We start from the raw sequence: 25,713 nt of genomic DNA on the forward strand, positions 1-25,713 counted from the left end.
TCAAAGGAAAGTGTTTTGCATTTTGCATTTGAACGGTAAAATAGCGGTTAAAATATTTCATTACAGGTGGTGGACCTACTGAATGATCTTTACACCTGTTTTGACAAGATCATTGACCATTTCGACGTCTATAAGGTATGTAAAATATACTTAAAGGTGTAGGATGAAAACCTTGTAATGAAAACGATTAATTCTTGTCAGACTTCAGTGAAATTATAAGATGAGCAGCACATATGTATATATTTCCGAGCCAAATTCACTTTGTTTGCGTACGACTGTTACATTTAACACTACGATGGAGTTTAAATTAGATAGGACGGAATTAACAACGTATCACAATACCATTTGAATCCATAAAATAAAAAAAGACCTCTGTTCTGACTCTTCCTCTTGTCGAATAATAATGGATTTTCACAAGAATACTAACAGAATGCGAGACGAGAATACTAACTGAATGTGAGACAAGAATACTAACAGAATGTGAGACAAGAATATTAATAGAATGTGAGACAAGAATACTAACAGAATATGAGACAAGAATACTAACAGAATGTGAGACAAGAATACTAACAGAATGCGAGACAAGAATACTAACAGAATATGAGACAAGAATACTAACAGAATGCGAGACAAGAATACTAACAGAATGCGAGACAAGAATACTAATAGAATGCGAGACAAGAATATTAATAGAATGCGAGACAAGAATACTAACAGAATGCGAGACAAGAATACTAACAGAATGCGAGACAAGAATATTAATAGAATGTGAGACAAGAATACTAACAGAATGCGAGACAAGAATATCAATAGAATGCAAGACAAGAATACTAACAGAATGCGAGACAAGAATACTAACAGAATGCGAGACAAGAATATTAATAGAATGTGAGACAAGAATACTAATAGAATGCGAGACAAGAATATTAATAGAATGCAAGACAAGAATACTAACAGAATGTGAGACAAGAATACTAACAGAATGCGAGACAAGAATATTAATAGAATGCAAGACAAGAATACTAACAGAATGTGAGACAAGAATACTAACAGAATGCGAGACAAGAATATCAATAGAATGCAAGACAAGAATACTAACAGAATGCGAGATAAATTACATATTGTTTAGCTGTGTATCTTATGAACTTTTTTTTTTTTTTTTTTTTTGGATACACCATCTCTCATGAATTCGTTTCTGAATGGGGGAATGGCAAATCGTTTTCATTTTAGCTCACCTGAACCGAAGGTTCAAATGAGCTTTTCTGATCGCTTTTTGTCGTCGTCTGTCTGTTAAACTTTTCACATTTTCGACTTCTTCTCCAGAACCACTGGACCAATTTCAACCAAACATGGCCAAAAGCATCCTTGGGTGAAGGGCTTTCAAGTTTGTTCAAATGAAGGGCCATGTCCCTTTCAAAGGGGAGATAATCACAAAAATGCAAAAATAGGGGGGGGGTCATTTAAAAATCTTCTCAAGAACCACTGGGCCAGAAGAACTGAAATTTACCTGAAAGCTTCCTGACATAATGCAGATTCAAGTTTGTTCAAATCATGGGCCCCGGGGGTTGGATGGGGCCACAATAGGGGATCAAAGTTTTACATACAAATATATAGGAAAAATCTTTAAAAATCTTCTTCTCAAGAACCACTGAGCCAGAAAAGCTGATTTTTACATGAAAACTTTCTGACATAGTGCAAATTCAAGTTTGTTCAAATCATGGCCCCCGGGGGTAGGATGGGGCCACAAGAGGGGATCAAAGTTTTACATACAAATATATAGGGAAAAACTTTAAAAATCTTCTTCTCAAGAACCACTAAGCCAGAAAAGCTGAGATTTACATTAAAGCTTCCTGACATAATGCAGATTCAAGTTTGTTCAAATCATGGGCTCTGGGGTTGGATGCCCGGGGCCACAAGGGGGATCAAAGTTTTACATACAAATGTATAGGAAAAATCTTCTTCTCAAGAACCACTGAGCCAGAAAAGCTGATTTTTACATGAAAACTTTCTGACATAGTGCAAATTCAAGTTTGTTCAAATCATGGCCCCCGGGGGTAGGATGGGGCCACAAGAGGGGATCAAAGTTTTACATACAAATATATAGGGAAAAACTTTAAAAATCTTCTTCTCAAGAACCACTAAGCCAGAAAAGCTGAGATTTACATTAAAGCTTCCTGACATAATGCAGATTCAAGTTTGTTCAAATCATGGGCTCTGGGGTTGGATGCCCGGGGCCACAAGGGGGATCAAAGTTTTACATACAAATGTATAGGAAAAATCTTCTTCTCAAGAACCACTGAGCCAGAAAAGCTGATTTTTACATGAAAACTTTCTGACATAGTGCAGATTCAAGTTTGTTCAAATCATGGCCCCCGGGGGTAGGATGGTGTCACAAGGGGGATCAAAGTTTTACATACAAATATATAGTTAAAATCTTTTTCTCAATAACCACTGAGTCAGAACAGCTGATATTTACAAGAAAACTTTCTGACATAGTGCAGATTCAAGTTTGTTCAAATCATGGCCCCCAGGGGGTAGGATGGGGCCACAAGTGGGGGGGTGTCAAAGTTTTACATACAAATATAGGAAAAAGCTTTAAAAATCTTGTTCTCAAGAACCATTGGGCCAAAGAAGTTGACATTTACATGAAAGCTTTCTGACATAGTGTAGATTCAAGTTTGCAAAGTGTAGTTTGGACCATAATAGGGACTAAGGTTTTACATGCAAATATATATGGAAAGTCTTCAGATATGGGCCAAGGTGACTCAGGTGAGCGATGTGGCCAATGGGCCTCTTGTTCTTGATGGATCTGGTATCAATGTTATATTGACACTATATGACTATTTGGACCAGCTCTATAGAGTTAGAACCATGGAGGTATGAAATTTATAATTTTAATACGTTCCTTTCTACATTTTCTAAATAAGCAGTTAGTTTTTATGCAGTATCAGCGAAATTGAAGAAATCTTTCAAATGACAGAGTAATCACTATAATAATGTTTGGCCCTACCCTGGAACCAAACCCCGTACCTTTGGGTTCATGAAATTTACAATTTTGATAAAGGACTACTGGCTTCCTTTTAAATATACATTTACTTTCAATTTAGTACCCGCCCTGGAGTCAGGTCCCGAGGTGCAGAAGTCATGAAATTTACAATTTATACCCCCCTTTTCCAAAGATGCTTCATACCAACTTTGAAAAGAATTACAATGGTAGTTATCAAGAAGTTAAATATGTTCAATTGTTAACATACACATGTAATCACTATGACCATTTTGACACCACCCTGGTACCAAAACCCATATCCCTGTTATCATGAAATATACAATTTAGATAAAGGACCATCTACTCCTCAGTATTAAAGAAGATGTTATTTAAATGTTTTACACATAAACGCTAAATACCAATTTTTGGCCCCGACTTCGAGTCAGAACTACCTCGAGAATCATGAAATTTACAATTTTGGTTTAAGCCTTCCTGATCTACATGTTTATGTATTTAGTTGTTCTTACATATATACGGTTGCAGAGAATATTATTGAGAATTGGTCAATATAGTTGGCAGTACTTGCATGCTTGTCCCAGAGGTTGCAGGAGTCATAATATTTACAATTTATACCCCCCTCGTACTAAAGATGCTTCATACCAAATATGAAAATAATTGGGATGGTAGTTATCTAGTTAAACATGTTTAATTATTAACACATTTAATTACTATGACCATTTTGGCCAAACCCTGGTATCAAACACCTACCCCTGGGATCATGAAATTTACACACATTTTGGTAAAGGACTACCTGCTCCTTCTAAATATCCATTTACTTTCAATCTAGTAGCATTGAAGAAGATATTATTTGTTTTTTAAATGTTTTACACATAAACACTTCATACCAAATTTGGTCCCACCATGGGGTCAGAACATATATTCCGGGCATCATGAAATTTACAATTTTCGGTAGAGACCTTCTTGCTCTACAGGATTATGCATTTAGTTTTTCTTGCAGATGTGCCGGTCTTTAAAAATTGGTCAATTTTTGACAGTTCTTGACCTGCTTCAGGGTTTGCAGAAATCCTGAAATTTACAATTTATGTCTCCCTTGTCCCAAAGATATTTCATACTAAATTTAAAACAGAATTGGAATGGTAGTTTTCAAGAAGTTAAAAACGTTCAATTGTTAACAAACGACACACAACGACGGACGCTGACCAATTGCAATAACACCTGAACGTGACCTATAAAAAACAGCCGTATGTATGATGTGCAAAGAGCAATTACATGACACAGTCCCATCTAGAATATATTTTCACACAAAATTAATTTGTAAATGAGAATTCATCTTCAGGTAGAAACCATTGGAGATGCTTACATGGTCGTGTCCGGTCTACCAGTACGGAACGGAGACCGACATGTGGTAGAAATTGCCAAAATGTCGACTGCCATATTGGATAATGTCAAAATATTCAAGATACGCCACAGACCAGACGTGAAGCTGCGTGCTCGAATAGGGCTACATTCAGGTAGATCTTTGTTGTAGTATCATCTTATATGAACGTAACGGAGTTGTTACAATTCTATCCTTATGATTGATTGAATTTCTTTCATCAAATTTAACTGGAATGCAGTATGAACAAAAGAGCATCGTTTAATTTTGGAGAGGTTATATAATCCGTGTTAAGGATTTCGGTGGACACAAGATTGATATCTACTAATGTTCCAAAATGTTTTCAAGATACATATGCAAAATTGTAGAGATTTGAGCTAGGTAAAATTTATATATGCGTGTATATGGATTGAAAGTAAATATTAAAAAAAATAATCTGACGTTTCGATTGCTTTGTTTTTGGCCACTTAATAATGTGCATGTAGTATCTTTGCTTCATAAGAACACAATCTTAGAAAGTTTTTGTATATCAACATGAACTTGCTATGCGGTTCAATAATCCTAATGGTTTAATTGCTAAACAAGGTCTGATTCTTGTTTAGATAGGAGGTAGTTAGGTATTGTGTGTAGCGGTAACTCATTCCTTCATCGATCAATTCGTACTTGATCATGTCCTGTTTGTCGTGGTCAAAACTATTGCTAACCTTTTCAGACATATTTCTATTACACAGGTCCTGTATGTGCCGGTGTTGTGGGGCGAAAAATGCCCCGATATTGTCTGTTTGGTGATACAGTGAACACTGCCTCGCGGATGGAGTCAAACGGAGAGGGTAAGCATCAAACAATTGCTGGAATGATTCTTCTAGTGTCGCTTCATTTGACGATATTAGATAGAGTAATTTTGATACAAAGTATAATAACATATAGCGTTGTCCACATCTATATCTAGCAATGAAAATTCATGTGAGTGAATCAACCCGAAATCTTCTTCTTGACAATGAAGACTTTGACTTGGAACAGAGGGAAGAAATATCGGTGAAGGTAACATTAGTCTATGATTATTTATAGAGACTTTGAATCATATCGGTAATATCTTAAGAAGCTAAATAAAACCACTCTTAATTGTTATATATCAGACGTTGATGAACAGATTCATGAGCAATTGGATGAAAACAGTATTTAATGCTGAATTGATTATACATGGTTTTATTGTAGGGAAAGGGTGTTATGAAGACATATTGGTTGAATTGCAGAGACGAGTTGCGTTTGAATTAGTACTTTTTCTTGTCTTAATTGTCTGTTTCATCAGAATTTTTAAACAATATTTATCAATGTGCTACATTTGTAATCCTTGAACTAATTGTTACTGGAACAGTTGAATTTCTGTAATGACATTTGTACTAGAAGACAGGATTCTCTGTTGTTTAGTATGATATTTGTACACCTGCTATTTAGATAAGTTTGAGGTTATATAGCATCACATAATGGATATAATGATACGTAATATCAATTTCACTATCTATAACAATAATTGGAATTACATTTTCATATACCAGGTACATGTAATGAATTGTGGAATTATTACTCTCCATTTTTTGACATTATACATGAAAAAGTTGTATCACTGCCTAGCTAAGAAAGCCCATTGAGCTCATTTTCGTAGATGAAAAAAAATGTTTTACGCGTTATTACGCGGAACTTTTGCGAATTAAAGTGAAAATTTCGCTTTATTCAACACGTAGCTTTCGCGAGTTAACACAAAACTTTCGCGTTATTTAACGCATAGCTTTCGCAAATTAACACAAACTTTCGTGAATTAACGCAAACCTTTCGCGTTATAACGCTTAGCTTTCGCGATTTTACGCGTAACTTTTGCAAATAAACGCGTAACCTTTGCGTTATAACGCGAAACTTTCGCAAATTAAAGCAAACCTTTTAAGTTATAAAGCGTAACACGAATTTATGAATTGATTGCGCTCTATGATAAAAAAGTAGCATGAAATAATTTGTTCATTACAATGCAAAAAACTATAGACTTGTCCAGCTGTACTTTGTAATTTTGTATATGCATATCTCTTAATATAATTTGACTGCTTTAAGATCATTTTATTGACCTTTTATTCTATTGTACATATTTTGTGTTATTAATTGTCAAATAGGAGAGGTATTTCAAGACAATGAATAATGTTAAAACCACAAAATTACAATATATAAAAGTTACAAAGGTTCCTGTGAGAATTCCATGGGGTTTTCCAAAAGGTGACAGCCAAGGGACATAACATTTGAAGAGTGTGGATTCATCTTTTATTGGAAGAAATTAGGTCACCAAATGCTTTCTAGAGACATTATTGGGTTTTTTTTTTAGGATATCAAATGAATCAAAAGCAAATATAGATTCAGAGATTTAGTGGTTGATAGTTCGTTGAAATTCTGTGACATTTTAATGCTTGATTTCAATAAACAAAATTGTATACCCCCGTATCAAAAGCTGTTGTTAGCTAAGCAACACTGGTATTAATCAATTACAAATATGAATTTTACTTTGCATTCATAAAACTTTAATAGCATTTGTATCAAAAATTCTGAAATGTGCGTGTGTAAAATGTAGGCGTGTGTATAAAGTTCTTTATTTCAAGGTTACTTATACATGTAAATGCATAAACGTCAGTCTTTGTTCATTGTACTAATCACGGATTCCTATCTTACCTTACTGTATTCATATAGAATGTTTCACGTTATAACGCGTAAGTTACGCTTTTATTCGCAAAAGTTTCATGTTAATTCCTGAAAGTTAGGCGTTATAACGCGAAAATTTCGCGTTATAGCGCGAAAGTTACACGTTATAACTTGAAAGTTACGCGTTTTTTTGCAAAAGTTTCGCGTTAATTCGCGAAAGTTGCGCGTTAAAACGCTAACTTTTTGCGTTAATTCGCGAAAGTTGTGCGTCAGAACGCGAAAGTTTCGCGTTATAACACAAAACTTCTTTTTATTCAGCTACGAAAATGAGCTTAATGGGCGTTCGTACCTGGCTAATATAAAAACAGACAAAATGAATTAAAATATTGTCCAAATCTTATTGTGGGAACCGTTTCAAAATATAAGTTTTTTCTTATAGGAGGTACACTATGGGAACTACCCGTTTTCAATTCATTAGACTTTCTCCATTTCGTTAATTTTTATAATTCTGTAATACCTTTTATCAAATTTTAGTATATCAGATGAGCGACTGTGCTTTAACTTGTGTGATAAAAGCATAGCACGCATTTACTTTGAATTCGATTTAGAGCACTCCTATTGTGTAGTCCTGTTTTTACGCGCCACCGGTCAAATTGACCGTTACGGTAGAATAAGGATTAAAAATTTATAATTTTGAATCATCAATGATATCAGAATAAGGGAATTTGTTTTAAAAGCGTGAGAGGCCCGTGTGAATTTCAACATATAAGTACGTGTGCACTACACAGATATTGAGAGTATTTTTCTTGGTATGGGTTTCATTGCGTGGACCCTGAGGTCCACGCAGAAAATATATAAGCAAGATTAAACCAGATGCTTCGGGGAAAGTCAGATTGTGTATACACAAGTGTACGGAGGCAATCGGAACATCGCTCAGCTTTTTCCGTCAAATTGAGAAAAGCTTGACAGAAAAGGCCACTTTATTGCATATCGAAGCTTGATGATGCGGCCTTACCTACACATTGTACGACCTAAAAGGGGACGTGACCGTACTCATGGGGAGAAAACTGTGCTTATGTAACAAGAATTAGCCATGTTTCATAACCAAGATAATTATACAAAAAGTTCTTGAACAGTTTTAAGTGTTACAGTATTAATAAAACCAATTAATGTTATGGAGTCTAATTTATTCATTTGTACATATAACTTTACATGACAGCATATTCACCTCAGCAACGCTTAACAAAGGAAGTAATATATTGTTGTTCATTTCTTAAAATAGGCATCATTTATGAGCTTTGGGAATGAAAAACGACATTCAAGCTTGTAAAGCATCAATATTTTGTTATCAGATTTTTATCATTCAGATCCCATGGGGATCCGGGTTAGAATAGGTCCTCAGTACCCCTTGCTTGTCGTAGAAGGCGACTAAATGGGCGGTCCTTCGGATGAGACCGCAAAAACCGAGGTACCATGTCACAGCAGGTGTGGCACGATAAAGATCCCTTCCTGTTCAAATGCCATGAGCGCCGAGTATAGGCCGAAATTTTGTAGCCCTTCACCGGCAGTGGTGACGTCTCCATGTGAGTGAAATATTCTTGAGAGGGACGTTAAACAATATTCAATCAATCAATATATCATTCAGTGGCAGTTCAGAACATTTTCAAAGGGTGGTGATGGTTGCAATCCAAGTTTCTATCTTTTCCGCCCAAGAGATGAGGGTGGGGTGTTGAAGATCGCAAAATGGCAAAAAACAACATTTTGTTTTCAAAACTAATCAACCGCGGGGATGGGGGGGGGGGGGGGGTCAACTTCAACCTAGAATATATCAATTTTCTGTTAGAAACACATGCCTATGGTCCACGTATTCCAGTCCTTATGTTGTGTTCTATGTGTACCGTACAGTGTACGTACGTATGTGAAAATTGAACACTGCTATTTATAGTTCTGCTGACGATGACGTCACGAAGACGGTGATAAACGTGGCACTAAAATGAAACTGAAACTCGAACAAAATAACTATCAATCTAAATAACGGATCTGCAGTTTCATTTCCAATATCATGAAAGGTGAAGATAACGAACAGTGATCAATCTCATAACTCCTATAAGCAATACAAAATAGATAGCTGAGCAAACACGGACCCTTGGACACACCAGAGGTGGGATCAGGTGCCTAGGAGGAGTAAGCATCCCCTGTCGACCGGTCACACCCGCCGTGAGCCCTATATCCTGAACAGGTAAGCGGAGCTATCCGTAGTCAAAATCAGTGTGCCAAGAACGGCCTAACAATCGGTATGAAACATGTCAGACAGCATTTGACCCAGTGATATGTTGTATTGACGAACTAGATCGTTATAACGACCATAGAATTTGCGAAATACTGACTTCAATCGTGACTGTTGAAACCCTGTACCATCAATTGTTTGTCAGTAGCTTACCTCGATTTAAAAACTGACTATACGCAGAACAAGCTCTTGCATATCGAATCAGTTGAGAGATATAAACACCATATGCAGGTGATAATGGAATATTGCTACATAAGCTGAAATCATCACGTTTGTCATACAATTGAGTTTTCAGTTTGCCGTTAATGTCTACTTTCAATAAAATATCTAAGTATGAAGCAGAAGTGGACGACTCTGTGGTGTCTTTTATTTCGAGCTCACAGGGATATATCGAATCGACATATGAATGAAAGTTATCATTGTTGATAGACAAAACGTCGTCGATATATCGAAATGTCCAATTGAAGGCCACAGCCAGATTTTTCTTCTTCTCGTGTATAAGTTTTTGAATAAATTCTGCTTCATATGAATATACAAACAGGTCAGCTAACAAAGGAGCACAATTTGTGCCCATGGGAATTCCAACAGACTGTTGGAAGACCTGATCACCAAAGACCACGAAGATATTGTCAATGAGGAACTCCTCTTATTTTCATTCATTGTGTGTGCTACACAATCATTTGACATCCATTTGTGTTTCTTCCTTTGTACATGTTTATTTAAATACGGTTGGATATTTCCTGCATGAACAAAGAATGTCAGCATACAATTATTCAAACAATTAATAATAAGAAAAAATAAATTCAAGATGTTTCGCGTGAATATTGACGATTGGTGTAGTGCGAAGTCATTCCCCATTTAAATCTTAATTATAATATACACACGTACAGGCGCGTAGCCAGAAAGAAAACGAAGTGACTAAAAGTATTGCAAGGGATCTGGAGGCCCCCAGTGGGTCCAAGGCAAGGCCATGGTGGTAACCCCGGAGAAGCTCCTGGGTTTTACCAATGGAATAACCTAGTATTTTGTACATAGAAACAGGGTTTCATGTCAATTTCCAAAGCCCAAATAATTGATAAAAGTAGTTTCTAAAGTGTGTTATCATGCCAACTCACCGTGTGTACTTGCCAAGTTGGACTAACTGTACATTTGTTTATCGGATTTTTGTCTTTGTTTTCGACTGGTACATATGATAAATGTTGCCGACAACAAATAATACCATTATCCGTCTTCTCTTTGTACATGTATGATGTACATTAAGGTGATATTCGATATGATGGAATCACGCCCACACTTCTTTAATGAGTTGAAATTCTAAAAGGACTTTAAATTTAATTGAATGGACATGATGATGCTTATTAAATCATAAACCGGCACTATATAATGCAGTTATATTTTAGGCACAAACACATATTTCAATGACAAAGATCTCTCTCTCTCTCTCTCTCTCTCTCTCTCTCTCTCTCGCAAATAATGTGTTCGCAGTTGCGTATAGCGAAGCTACGCACCTGATGTGCTCGACATGATATTTTATTGAAAATAAATATTAACGGTAAACTAACAACTCAACTTTATGACAAACGGGATGATTTCAGCTTCTCTATCGTCAGCTTCCCATATTTATGTAGCAATATTCCATTATCACCTGAATAATCAATATTATGGAACATAATAGCATTTATGTTTAAAGCGTATATATGTGTCATTTGCCCTATTGGGGACCTCGTATAACTTTACCCCGTTGGGGGCCTCAAGTTTGTTAGCCAATCAATGGCTTGGATAGGCACGCGATAGCTTGTGTTTTGCACACGTTAGCCTTTTCATATACATGGGATTCAGTGAATACAAATTGTAAAGCGGATCAAAGTTTTTTCATTTTATTCAACCCTCCACCACCCCAACTTTCCGTCCTCAATATGGAGGTTTACTCCGGTGCTATGCAATCTTTTTATATAGGCTTTTAATCATTTGGGTTGGCCTTATTTGTTCGCCATCTTTTTGCTCTGGGTTTGTTTTGATGAATTTTTATTTGTCATCTTATAGCGTAGCATTATTTAAGTTATTTTGTCTTCTTTGGGGGAAATCAGACTTTGAGTAATTTAGCTTTGCAGGTACTTTCATGTAGAATGTATTATCTGATTTCCCCCAAAATCTTATGTTGAAGATTTCTTTCGTCATTTGGTATTGTAATAAATGACAAATTTTCAATCTCAATCATTCTTTGTTCAGATTTTTTATGACAGCAAAAACGAGCTACGGTGAGCAGAGTTTGGGTAATAGAAGCTGATAAACATAAATGGTGTTTATGTCTCTCAACTGATTCGATACACCAGAGCTTGTTTGCGTAAGATCAGTTTTTAAATCGAGTCAGGCTACTGACAAAGAAGTTGATGTTACAGGGGTTCAACAGTCTCGTTTAAATTCATTAATTTGCAAATTTCATAGTCGTTATAACGATCTAGTTTGCCAATATAATCTATTATTGGGTCAAATGCTGTTTGACGAGTTTCATAACGATTGTTAGACCGTTGATGGCACACGGATTTGACTTCGGATTACTCCGTTTACTATATCAAGGGCTCACGGCGGGTGTGATCGGTCGACAGGGGATGCTTATTCCTCCTAGGCACCTGATCCTACCTCTGGTATATCCAGGGGTCCGTGTTTGCCCAACTCTCTATTTTGTATTGCTTGTTTTAAAGCTGACATGAATTAATAAATACGTACACCTTTCTCATCTTATCCGCCTAATTTACTCTACCCGTATATACCCAAAATGAAATTGTCACACCTGAGTGATTTTCTAGGTGGACTCGACCAGTGCACATCTCCGATAGTAATACAAAGGGAATGAGAAACAAATAAAATCACATTTTAAAACATTATGTTTTGCTCAAAATTACAAAATATTGATTGTATACTAATGCAACATTCTGAAAGTTTAGATAAGCATTTCGCAAATTCTATGGTCGTTATAACGATCTAGTTCGTCAATACAACCTCGCATTGGGTCAAATGCTGTCTGACGTGTTTCATACCAATTGTTAAGCCGTTCTTGGCACACTGATTTTGACTGCGGATAACTCCATTTACCTGATCAGGATATAGGGCTCACGGCGGGTGTGACCGGTCAACAGGGGATGCTTACTCCTCCTAGGCACCTGATCCCACCTCTGGTGTGTCCAGGGGTCCGTGTTTGCCCAACTGTCTATTTTGCATTGCTTATAGGAGTTATGAGATTGATCACTGTTCGTTATCTTCACCTTGCATAAGTTAGACAAAAACGCAACAAAAAAAACCCCAGCTTTTCTTGCATAGTTGCAAGTATTTGCATTTTCTATTAAAATAAATGCGGATAAATCATTTGCCAATTACATACTGATAGAATGGAATAGGCAAAGAGCATAGAATATATTATTTATATCAATTCTTGCAGAATAAAGGTGCATGCCATATGCATAATACAGCTGTAATATGCAATGCACAAGGTATATTCGCCCCCCCCCCCCCAAAAAAAACCCGTATCAAATACGGGCGTCTATTCAACAGGTATCGGAGATGTACACTTACCGAAAATATTAGATTCTCTTTATTCTGATAAATCCACGAAACAAAATGATAAACTCCATTTGTATCTCGTTAGAACTTTACAACACGTTTTCATTTCATTATACAGACTGCGACACACTTCGCCCGTGCCAAACAGGGTGTCTTCAATCAGGGGAGATGTCAGAGACGAAAAATTTTCCTGTATTGAATGCTTGTCTGGTCGAGGTTTTGCAGTTTATAGAAATCGGGAATCTAATATCTTCTTGGATATATTAATTGCGTGCACAATTCAAAATTTCTCGATGATCATATACAAACTTGGATATACAAATAAGGGAATAATGATCGAAAATATACATCTGTGTGAAAATGCGTGTATAACATTTGCAATCCATAATAAACAGTTGATTACACAAAGACACATATAAAAGGAAATCTATAAATTAACGAAAATACAGTTGTATTGTCTCTTTTGGAACCACATAATCATTTACGGTCTCTGTATGTCCATAGTCATTGAGAGAGAGAGAGAGAGAGAGAGAGAGAGAGAGAGCGGCCGTCCTACTTCGATTTACAATATATCATTTTACAGAAGGAAAGAAAATTGATCACTTATATAAATGTAAGCTTACAAGCATTAAAAATTTCCAGCTATTTAAAAATTGTGATTGACAATATATTGGAAACTTACAGGAGTTGATGCTTATAATTGAATTCATTACAAATTGATATTAAAAAAAATATTAGTTTGAACTGTGCATGTAGAAAATACTGACTTTGTGTGTTAGAATAACGGGAAAAAAAGTAAATTGTCAAAAAAGTGGGGAAAGCAGACCAGCCTTCCTGCCCACCCCAACCCCCTATATACGTGCCTGAAACAACATATCAATTCGTGTTGAAAGAAAGGTGCATATCTACATTTCATTAAATTCCGAAGGAGCTCGAATTTATGTGTTCCCCTATTAATTATTTTGTATGCAAGATTCGTTCCCGAATTTAGAATCATGCTTCAGTCAGAGTAGAAATGAATTCATTTTGAAGTACATCTAGTTTGAATGCAAATGTTCCTTCTTTTAATTTCATCAGATTCATTAGAAACCCCTCACCCAAACTATGCAGCTTTGTTTTTATTGATATCTAAATCGGTATAAATGAATCCGGATATAAATTATATAATTTTTTTGCGTGCTCATATAGATATTGGTGCTCATATAGATATTGATACTAATTAATGAAAAAAGAAAATGTTTATTCTTTTGCCTTCTGCATATCCTACTAATGTATTACAGTATATTGACATTGTATCATATCAAATAAAACCTCAACACGAATTTTACTGATTTATGCATACTAACATCTTATCGAATACATTTGAATTTGAAATTTCTACGTACAGCGGTATGGCCATTGCGCCAGATCTACGAAATGAAAATATTTATGAATAAATTACACTCAAGCCTGAAAGTAATCATTATGACATGTTACAGAAACGTTAAAACACACAAATACCATAGTCCTGCAATGCATGCATGCGATTTTTCTGAATACATGCAATTGGGGGAGGAGTTGTCACTCTATATATCTATATATTCGTGAATAACGTTCCTACGCTTAAAATATCTTCAATTCTACACCATACAATTAGTATACATGCATGTGTTGCAAAGCAAAATGTATATGTAATAACCAGACATGTATCATCATTTTTCGTGGGGGGGGGGGGGGGGGGTTACAACAAGGGGGGGGGGGAATGGAAAATTGGATTCTTCAAAATTTCTTGCCATTCAAAATAATAATTAAAAAAAGATGAACAAAAACAGCAATAAAATAAAACAAAACACCCAAACAAACCAAGATGTTTTGTCCGATGTTCATAGTCCTAATGTGGGGGTAAAGGATTAAAGAGTCTTTTACTTTGACTACCTCAATGATTTCCCCCTACACTTCATTTTCTTCAATCGTTGGGGGTGGGATGGTGTGGTTAGAGTCCTCTACTATGAGCGCCTCATAATATCTTCATTTTCTTAATTGGTGGTGGTGTGTGCCTTCTACTATTATATCAGAACTTTCAAGCTGGGGTAAGTAGGGGAGGGGTTGTCACTCTATATATCTTTTATTTGCATTACAAAATAACAAAAAATGGATTTAATTGTTATTAAATGTGGGGGACATACACTCTCGTCCTCTCCCCTTGATGTTTAATAACGACGCATAATATGATAAACTTGATTATTACAGTTTGCATTAGTACAATTTGCGTCGAGTTCGACGCAGAATGTAATAACGCAAAATGGCATAGACACATGTATATAAGATCTACTGAGCGCCAAATTAACATAAAATGAAGCAATTGAAAATAACATTATCTAAAAATATGTTTAATTTTTAATTATTGCGTGCTTTAAATGAATCAAATAAATCTGTATTATCAATTAATGAGAGCAATATTGAGTTACTAGTACTGTTCTCTTTTATTGAATTAACGATATCATTTGTCTTAATAAGAGCACGATTATTACAAGATCATCGGTCTCTCTCTCTCTCTCTCTCTCTCTCTCTCTCTCTCTCTCTCTCTCTCTCGTTGTTATCTCTCTCGTTGCTCTCTCTCTCTCTCTCTCTCTCTCTCTCTCTCGTCGTTATCTCTCTCGTTGCTCTCTCTCTCTCTCTCTCTCTCTCTCTCTCTCTCATCCCATACACTCGTACAGTGTTGTATAGTCAAATTTATGTACATGTACCTAAATGATTTCCTGATTTATAAATCTGCAATACTCTGACCAGTAAATCATATGGTATAAGGATTCATGCACAATACAGGGTAAATATTCTACTCTGATACTTCCCCTGATTGAAGATAGCTGATCGGCACGGGCTAAGTGTGTCGCAGTCTGTACAATGGACAATGTTGTTTACTGTTGGAATGCAAATGGAGTTTATCGTTTTGTTTCATGGATTATGCAAATAAAGGGAGTTTTACTACTACATAGAGTATTTTCGACGTAAATAGTCGTCCGCATTCGATGCGTTTTCATGGCGAGCATACATGCCATGTTTATAAGTACAGTAGTATTTATGTATTTGCCTTTTACTTGAAGTAATTGTGAATGGTATAGATTGTATATCCTTTGCTTATTCCATTTTATCAATAGATAATAGATGAAATATTTCTCCGCATTTTTGTATAGTTTTGACATATTTACTGCAAATGTACGCACGTTCACGTAAAGAAAAGGCATTCTATATATATTTATCTAAATATATATATTTAGAATGATTTACTACTGTACGATATGTTTATTATAATTTTGAGCACTGAGTGGTGTTCCAAAACAGGGCCGTAAATTAACCTTCAATTTGGAGGAGGCAGGAAATTAGGCGGGGGTCTGGGGGCTGCTCATTTTGTGCACACTGAACACGTTTCGTGCAAAATCCTTGATTCTAGGGCCTTCTAAGATGTTACTTGACTAACTCATTCTAAAAGAAAGATTTGGAATGCTTTTTAAGGGAGGTATCATGTTCTTAGTTATTGGAAACAACATAAATTCTAATGAACTTTAAATTTTAATTTTTTTTGGCTCAAAAGTTGGAGGAGGCAGCTGCCTCCTCCGCCTCCATGTAATTTACGGCCCTGCAAAACGTGATTTCATTTCTTCTTGATATCATATTAGTATCGGAGATGTACGTGTTACCTGTCGAAGCTACCTGCACAGGTAAATCGAAGACACTGATGTGAAGTGAAACGTAGCAAAGCTCGTCCCCTTATATACCATGCGAACCCTGATACATATAACAATAGAAATTCCAACTAATATGGCGGATTAGCAGAGAAATATGCCGGACATATAGAATTATACTATATTTATTAATTCATATCAGCTTTAAGTTAACAATAGTTCTTTCCGTCTATCTGTTTTGCTGGTATATTGCGTCCAATTCGAGAATTTTTCACCTCTGGATTGCGCTCAAGGCCGTAGTATTGAAGTTTCTAAATCATTCCAACATCTACAGTTTTATATGGGACCTCTGTTTTTAGAATTCTATCCGAAAAGCCCATGACTTACAATTCTTATGATGGGTGTTTACAGAAGGAACAGTCTTTACCTGCTAGGTTTGCCGAGGCCTCGAGATCAAGATTCGAACCTTAAATATCTCAGGTGTAACGCAAGTGCCCTGGTGACTGCTCTACCGCAACCAGTTGCCGATACGTTATACACGGCGTAAAAATTTGTGAAGGATCTCGAGGTTACATGGGTTGCAATCCCCCTTTGGTCATTTTAGGGTTTTGATCCCCTCGCTCATTTTGAGGCGGACTTTGCCCCCCCCCCCCCACAACTCTTTGAAAAATGTCTGGATCCACCACTGAATATAATATAATACAAAATGATATAATACAATATAACGATACAATCCTTCCTAATATCAAAAAGTTTTTTTCTGGATTCGCCACTGAAATAAAACACTACAAGACGCATACAATATCATAATTGAAGAGATTCAGTTTCTTCTAACCTGTATTTCTTTGCAATTTGTCCTACATGTGCTTTAAGCTTTGTCAGGACCAACAAAGAGATACTTAGTTTCTCTATCTATATCAAAAAAGCATGATTCATATTCATCATAGTATTACGACGATGTTGCCCTTAAGATGGGTTGATCTTCATGTGACTTATCAATATTAATTTTTAAAAGTGGAAAAACTGTATTAATTTCCACTCAATATAGTTTAAACCAATCAATAACCAAAGAAAATGTGTATGTTGCCACCCTTTTAAAGATGTCAGACATACAAAAACAAAAGTATATATCAACATAAAAAATCACACATTTTCGTTAAACAGAATGATGAAAATCAATAAAAACTTGTTGAAATGACAAATTCTAAATGTCAACAGTGTAAGAAATCTGATAATTCATAGACATATAAAAATTAATTGTGGATATTAGGGAAATCATTGTGTCATAGACATGCAGTAGAGGAAATTCCAGCATAAGCGTTATTGTCCTTGACAACATTTTTAAAATTATAAATAATTGAAAATAAAAGCTTTTTCAGTATCAAAAGTTAACCAAAATTTTTATTTTATTCAGTGAATAAAATTCCTCTGAAAGATATATTTCAATCATGTGCAAAATTTAATTGAATAAAGATTTTGCAAAAACCTATGACATCACATGAGGATCGATCAACCTTAAAGACAAAAGGTAACACATGTAAAATTGGAACAGCCCTCTTGGCCCCAAAACCAATGATCGATGGGTTGAACACCACAAATTTATAACTAATGCGCTCCTGACTAAATGGCAGTATGCCCGTGAGTATCAACCCATCATTTGTATAAAACAATAATTCAACTTTGAAATTTAGCAAGTCCATGAAAGTTATCCAATTTCAAATCAATAAAATACATGGTGTCAAATCAGCGAACAGTTTTGCTTGAAATATTTTTAAATTTTGCGGTAAATACGGTTTCTTTTAATATAATGATACAATTGCTATTTTGAATTGTACATAATCAGATCTCATTGTTGTGTTGTTATATTTGCCTTTTGAGATCGTCTCTTAAAATGTGTACCATTCTTGCACATTGGCGTTTGGGGTTACACGAGCTTGCGCAGTTGATACTCTTTAGTTGCGTAACACGATCTTCTGTACGTCATGGAGCGGTGTTTTTATACATAGCACAAACATGACAGTTTTAACACATCACATTTACGTCATGTATATGTATAGGGGGCGGTATCATACAATCTCGACTCTATCCCTGACCAATATATATACTGTATATATACATAGAACGAAATGGGAACCAACGTCGGCCCGAACACGATTTGTCTGATGAAAAATCCATATTTACAAGAAAGCACCTCGCAGCCAATGCAAACGCACCCTCCTGGGACGTCATAAAATTTCGCAAAGTCAATGATTTAATAAGATTTATGCAAAGGCCGTATGCATGATAGTTATTGTAAATCAGAAAATATTACAAAAGTCTAAGTTATATTAGTATAATCAATTACATGTTTCAAAATATTGACTCCAAGGGCAATAACTCTGTTTTGATTTAATTATTTATCAAGTCCATTATGCGATAAATTTCCTATATTTTTCACAAACATTTTGTATAATTTTAAAGAAACAGTTTCATGAAATTGTTATAACCAGTTTTTTGTGAAATTTTGATAATTAAAGCTGTTTAAGGAAAATTGCAATTTTCTGACGTTGATAACAGGTCTATGTGTGCTAATTGATAAAAACAAAATCATCACTACCGCAACATACTTATTTTATTGGATTTATTTGTTGCTAAGATATATTATTTGAAGAAACATCAATCAAATATAAGATTGAACCTATGAATCTAGAGGAGTAGAATTACCCTGACGATTTCATGTCGTGCGAGTCAATATAGTTTTACATGTAATTTGTTCGCCAAAACATTGGAAAAATTCGCACAATACATGTAAATCGATATTAAAGTTTTCCCATATATATATATATATATATATATATATATATATATATAGTGTGTGTGTGTGTGTGTGTGTGTGTGTGTGTGTGTGTGTGTGTAAAGCACAAAAAATGACCAACGACACGAACAACAGTGAATTGTCAAATTTTCGGGACAACCTGTCCCTTCCTCAGGACGATAGTATGTTTACATAGAAAAGAAAACTAAAACTAAATAGAAAAGGAAACTAAAACTACAACTAAACTACAAAAGCTGATAACAAACAAAACGTCTACATATTAAAATTATTGAATGTGATATGTGGCAATAGAAAAGTATGTTCCCATAGAGCGTCAACCACCCCCTATCTACTATTAGATCCGACACTTTGGATGTTGAGTGTTATTATATATGAATATGTCGCCGTAATTTCGTAAATTGGTGATGAAGATGGTGAATGAGATCGTGGCTACATGTTGACAGAAGATTTTAGTATGATCATAATAATCATGAATGCAGCAGATACCCAGTAGAAGTGAACAAAACGCCACATCATCGAAACGGCTCCGTCGTGACTACGTACAAAAAGGTATTTAACGTCACAAATACGATACGACCCACACATGCCGATACCTTATTATCAAATCAAAGGTATGTCACAGAAACGTCATTCTAGCACCCTTTCTGCTACAGGAATTTTACTTTTGATAAAATGTACATCACATTACTTTGCGTTTCAATCTTCCCCTCTAATCGCCGCGGTCATTTGGATGAGACTGCAAAACCGAGGCCCTGTATCACAGCAGGTGTGGCACGCGAAAGATCCTTCAAAGGCCGTAAGAGCCGACCATATGCCTAATAAATTTTGCAGCCCTTCACCGGAAAAGCTGAGAAAAACATAGCGACCTCGCATTTTGAGCTTGGTCGACGTCTTTTTTCTTAACGTACTGACTTCATCAAAAGGCTATTATTGTATGATACAGCCCAGTAGCTAAGTACTTCGATACTAGCTTGAAAATACGGATGTATATTTAATGGCTGTTATAAAATTTAGAAATTCATTTCAAAATTAAGGATTATCTCCCTCATGCATAGCTCTTATCCTTGGACAAATTTGGCTCCACTTGTTTGGCACGCTGTTTTTGGCTATATTTAGCTCTAAAACTTCATAGTTATTTCGGATTTCAAACATTTCGGTTGAGCATCACTGAAGAGACATTATTTGTCGAAATGCGCATCTGGTGCATCAAAATTGGTACCGTATAAGTTTTACATTCAGTTGTAACGTATAGGCTTGAGTTACAATTTATCCTGGATAAACACAACATTTATATCTATGACAAGGACATATTATATCTATGACAGGGATATAATTTGTTATTGATTATACTGTTGAAGATTTAAAAAAAAAAAGATTTATCAACTTACCTACGGAAATATAGACATTTTTGCCACGTTACTGATCGAACACAATACATATTAATCTTGTGACAGGTGATAGCCATGAGGACAGCTCATGCCTCCTGTATATAAGTTTTGACACGTTCAAAAACACTAAACAGAAACTGACATCGCTACCATGAGACAGATAATCATTTTTAGTCTTTTAGTTGCTTTAACTACAGGTTTGTATTTACAGTACTGATTGTAGCATGATTACTTTCTTTGATTTGCCATGTTTGTATCTTAACATGGTCTTCTGGGAAATTTGATAACGTTCATATGTAAGCGCTCAAGAAATTTGAATGAACATTGATTGTAACCACTTTAAAATGTATGTACAGATTTGTCTATCCGAAGAAAGAAATATTCGTAAATATTTAGAAGTATAAAAAAGGTTTACATGACTGACTACTGCACTGAGTGGCCAAAAGTATTGCAACTATAAACATGGCTATCGTCATCAAAATTCTACTCGCTTTAAATTTTATTTTCATTGCTGAAGCGTAACACAGTTAACATAGGTCGTAATATCAGGTATGTGAATTAACAAGGGTACGAATTAGGAAAAAGACATTGAAAACCTGAACAGTGCCAGAAAGTTATTTTCTCAGTCGAAACACGGGTAGTCATTGGACAAAATAACTCTATAAGTTTTTGGAGAAAATCGTCCGAGAAGTGGAATTGCTTACTGTCTGAACCAACGCAAAATGCCCGTCAAAGTAAGTTGTATGTTTTGGGGGTGTATTACCTATGATGGTATTGGTGTTCATGTACCTGTTGATAGAAATCTAAACTCAGCAAAGTATATTGAATTGTTGGATAATCACTTGTGACCTGTTGTCAAAGTTTTTGGAAATAAGCAATTTATTTTCAAGTACGCCACCCCCACTCATTTAGACAGACCAATACTTGGAAACAAGAAACCGGTATTCCAAAATTCAACTGGCCTGTACAGTCCCCAGACTTTAATGTCATTGAAAATGTCTAGCGTTGAATCAAAATCAAACTTTCCCGTGAGATTGATGATATGAAAAACCGGAATGACGTAGTGGCTGCAGTGACAAGAATTTGGAATGGCTTCTCTCAAACATACATTTGTAGCTTATATGCTTCAGTACCTTCAAGATCACACCAAGTTACTATCTGGAAAGGATTTGCAACAAAACACAATAAAATAGTAAGTAAATAATGTTTATTTCATTTAAACTTTTTCCCCCATGCAGCTGCTATTTACAATGTGATGACGTCAGCAATACCTTTGGCCACGCGGTCTAGTATTATTCGTTAGAATTCAAGTTTCACATTTTCCGTCTGTAGAGGAAACTAATTGTCCATTCCATAACAGTTTCTTAGTTTACAAGCAAGGTCACTGATTTCTTCCATATATGCAGAAGCTTTTGATGACAGTTATGTCAGTATATGTTGTACTTATTAGCGTATGACGCCGATGCGATTGTACAAGCTGCGTGTGCTGGGCGTTCTCCCGGAGGGTTTGTTTCTGCGATACGGAGAGAATGTGGTACAGGGAAACCAAGCTGTGAAACAATCTGTAGAAATGCCATAGGTGGCATGAAAGCTATTTATGGACAACAAGGAGCATCAACGTAGGTGTCATTTTTTTTTTTTGGCGAATTGATATACGAGTATACCTTCAGTGAAAGATTTAAAGATATATTATGGTGATAATTTTGATTTCTTATATAAATCCATGTCTTTGTGTGGAAAAAATACGATTAACGTTGCCTCTTTTTAAAAAAAAAAAACGTCAAAGGGTTGTATATAATTCTTATATGTGTCGCGTTCTTAAGTTTTCCTTAAGTAAACACAACATGTGGGTCTCCTATTACTGTACGTTGAATGAAAACAACAGAATGAATTATGAAATTATACAATTTATTTAGCATACAAAAATACATATAATGCACTGGATCCTCCTGGAACGCCTCGCATGGATTACCTGTAATAAAAATATACCCCCCAATCCCCTAAGCTAATGACCGATTATAAGATAAGTGTTGAAACATATTCTTGAAAGAATATGTTGAAGTAAATCAGGCATAAAATGCTGGGGACCAAAGTTTATAAACAACTATAAAAGTGTTGATTCAATTTCATAACGGACAACAGGTATACTTGAAACTGAATGTCAATAAAGATATGCAATCAGCATAACTTGAAATATCCCACTCATGGGTATCGGTAAACATACAATATGTTGACCATTAAAATTTCAAAGTATAAAGTGACATTTACTCAACAGTATTCCTCGACTCCTATCTCTTGGAGAGCCATACTATGGTCTGAAGTGGAAAGCTGCTTCCTTTTGAAGTGCTGAGACAACGTCTGCTCTAAATTTCCTAAGTCTCCGTATTAATTTACTTTGTGTACGTCACCCAGCTGTCAGATGACATCATACATAATCGTATTTGGCGCCATACTTCAAGAACATTTAACAGGAAGTAGTTCCGATAATTCGGAAAACGCCCGAGGAATACGGAATAGTGTATCCGGTGTAAATATCGCGCCATAATTTAAGATAATTGATTACAATAATAATCATCAAACAACTATGACGAAAGCTACATATACTTTAACTATATGATGAGGCAAGCTAATGGATTGTCAAACATATGTTCTACAACAATAGTTTGCTTCCTTTGTACTTCGCGGCGTATGTATAACAGAGTAAATTCGGACTACACTTGGTTAATGTAGCGATTTCATATACGCAGTATAAAGAAAATCCCAATGATGAATATGAAATAAAAATATGATATCTGGTAACAATATCATGTATGTACTATATTAGATGGGTGGCAAATACCATACTATTTATTTATATAAAAGTTACAGAATCGTAACATATGCACTGTTCATAATGTTTGCAGCCAACAGTTATATATAAGAACAAGAACAGTTGGACAATATACCATAGGTGTCCGAAGAAAAAGTCCATACATGTTTCTCCAGGTTCTAGACATGTATTATAGAACGTGACAGGACAAAATCTATTGTATTTTTTATTTCTATTTATAGGGCCACCTGCTTTGAAACATTTCATTTTTACTATCGTCACACAACTCTAAAACCTGACGTCACTGGCAAAGCTCTGATGGCAATGTACAGATATGGGGAAAGTGGTTGTCGGAGCACATCATGCGGTCCAAATTTCTGTTGCTGCGATGCCTAACCAATGTGCAAAATATCCTTTGTTCCTGTAAAATAAAAGTGGACAGTATCAATAAACCACATCTCAGTAATTAGCATACATTACCAAAGAAGTGGTTGTCAGTAGGGAAATGAACAGGAATAATAATGGTATTTGCTTAATTAAGCTGTGTCCATATTCTTCATTTACTTAGTAATTATGAATGTCACCAATTGGAGTACATTTCCACATTCAATTCAGGCCAGTAAGACATTGCTATGATAGCAGTCCTATCTCTAGTAGTAATCAACCATAAATGTTCGCCTGCAAGATCTGTAGCATACATTATTGTATACATGTAGTATATAGTGTAACGGGTAGCGGTCACCCAGCCTAGTGTTGATCACGCTCACCGTTGCTTAATTTGTGTGATCAAGAGAGAGACTCTACCACATCACTAGAAAAGCTAGCTCACTAGCGAGGCAGTATAAGTTCCCTCTTATACTGTTCGCTACACTAGTATTTACATTCGCGGAAACCCATTTACGACGTGTCGACTCGTCAATTATTTCTTTATTTTTGATGACGAATTATGAATTTGATTTGTATGTTGTTATACGTCCCATGTTCACTTGTATATAGACGTCACTAGCTTAAGGCAGCGATGTGACTGAATTTCTCAGATATCAGAGAAAAACTGGTCAAAAAGGGAGGAAAACACCTCACCCTACCTGGAAAAATATCATTTTCTGCCACTTTAGATCAAATCCAGAGTGTTTCATTTTTTCGAAAATTGAGCAAATCAGAGGATTTCCTCTGAAAAGAGGAAAAATCACACCCCTGTTAAAGTGAGTTGCCACAAACTATGACTTATGCATGTTGTTTACGGCCGTAGTACAGTCATTCTCAAGTTTTAGACCAATGTTTTAATGAAGTTAAATAAAAGGTATTCGCACTGAATAAGAAACGTATCTTATGAACATGAAATGCCTTTAATTGTTTAAAACATCAACATTTTCCAGGAAGTCAACTCTAGAATCTGTAGAAATGGATGTCAAAAGCTCTGTCATATGTTCAATCCCAAATGCAGAGGAAATGTCATATGTTGTTTCATTCCTCGTATTCCAAACGTGCGTTGAGCCAAAATGATTCCAGAATGACTCTCAAATATGTTACTAAACTGCTCGAATTAAAGACCCACAGATAACATCGATTTGTTTCCCATCAAATGATTGGTCTTTGGCATTGATATATTTTACTTACTCTTTCTTTATACAATTCATTGCATATCAAATAAAGTGAATGGATGTTTCGTATTTCATTCTGTTGTTTTCATTCAACGTTCAGTAATAGGAGACCCTCATGTTGTGTTTGCTGAGGAAAAACTAAGACAAAAACTAAGACTGTCAGAAGTGGGGTAGTTTTCCTATTTTACTGGTTGAATGAAAATACAACAGGATCTCAACACCACCAACGAGCCTATTGGTTTTAACTTAACAAATTCACTATACATTAACGCTAAATTATATATATAATTGTCTGAAGTAAGACAGGATCCATGTGGATTTCAGAAAGAGATAGATTTAATCAAACATAAGGGACATGCCTCAGATAATGTATGTGGGCTACAAATGCCCAGACACGAGGGTCATCCAATTCTAATGATCACTCAACCATTTTAGGCACTGAGAAAATATCAAAATAAGACATTTTGACACTTCCTCAAGGATTTAAATATGAATGACACAGGGTGTCCTCCCCTTTCGTACATAAGTCAGTGAT

The 25,713-nt window shown here is 35.6% G+C and overlaps 1 protein-coding gene across 3 annotated transcripts in view; it reads left to right on the forward strand.

Moving 5' to 3' along the window:
* LOC125647498 (atrial natriuretic peptide receptor 1-like) overlaps positions 1-24,029 on the forward strand; it is a 41,764-nt gene extending 17,735 nt beyond the window's left edge. For 2 of the 3 annotated variants that reach the window (XM_048874182.2, XM_056140653.1), the window contains 5 exons: positions 67-135; positions 4,344-4,518; positions 5,114-5,212; positions 5,332-5,423; positions 5,598-8,216. In XM_048874182.2, the coding sequence (XP_048730139.2) occupies positions 67-135; positions 4,344-4,518; positions 5,114-5,212; positions 5,332-5,423; positions 5,598-5,657 (495 nt within the window). In that variant the 3' untranslated portion in view covers positions 5,658-8,216. Of the gene's footprint in view, positions 1-66; positions 136-4,343; positions 4,519-5,113; positions 5,221-5,331; positions 5,424-5,597; positions 8,217-22,217; positions 22,388-23,819 lie in introns of those variants that run through there. The other variant, XM_056140654.1, reaches the window with a different exon arrangement.
* Positions 24,030-25,713: the final 1,684 nt, after the last annotated feature.

Source organism: Ostrea edulis, chromosome 6, assembly GCF_947568905.1.
Source record: "Ostrea edulis chromosome 6, xbOstEdul1.1, whole genome shotgun sequence".
NCBI lineage: Eukaryota > Metazoa > Mollusca > Bivalvia > Ostreida > Ostreidae > Ostrea > Ostrea edulis.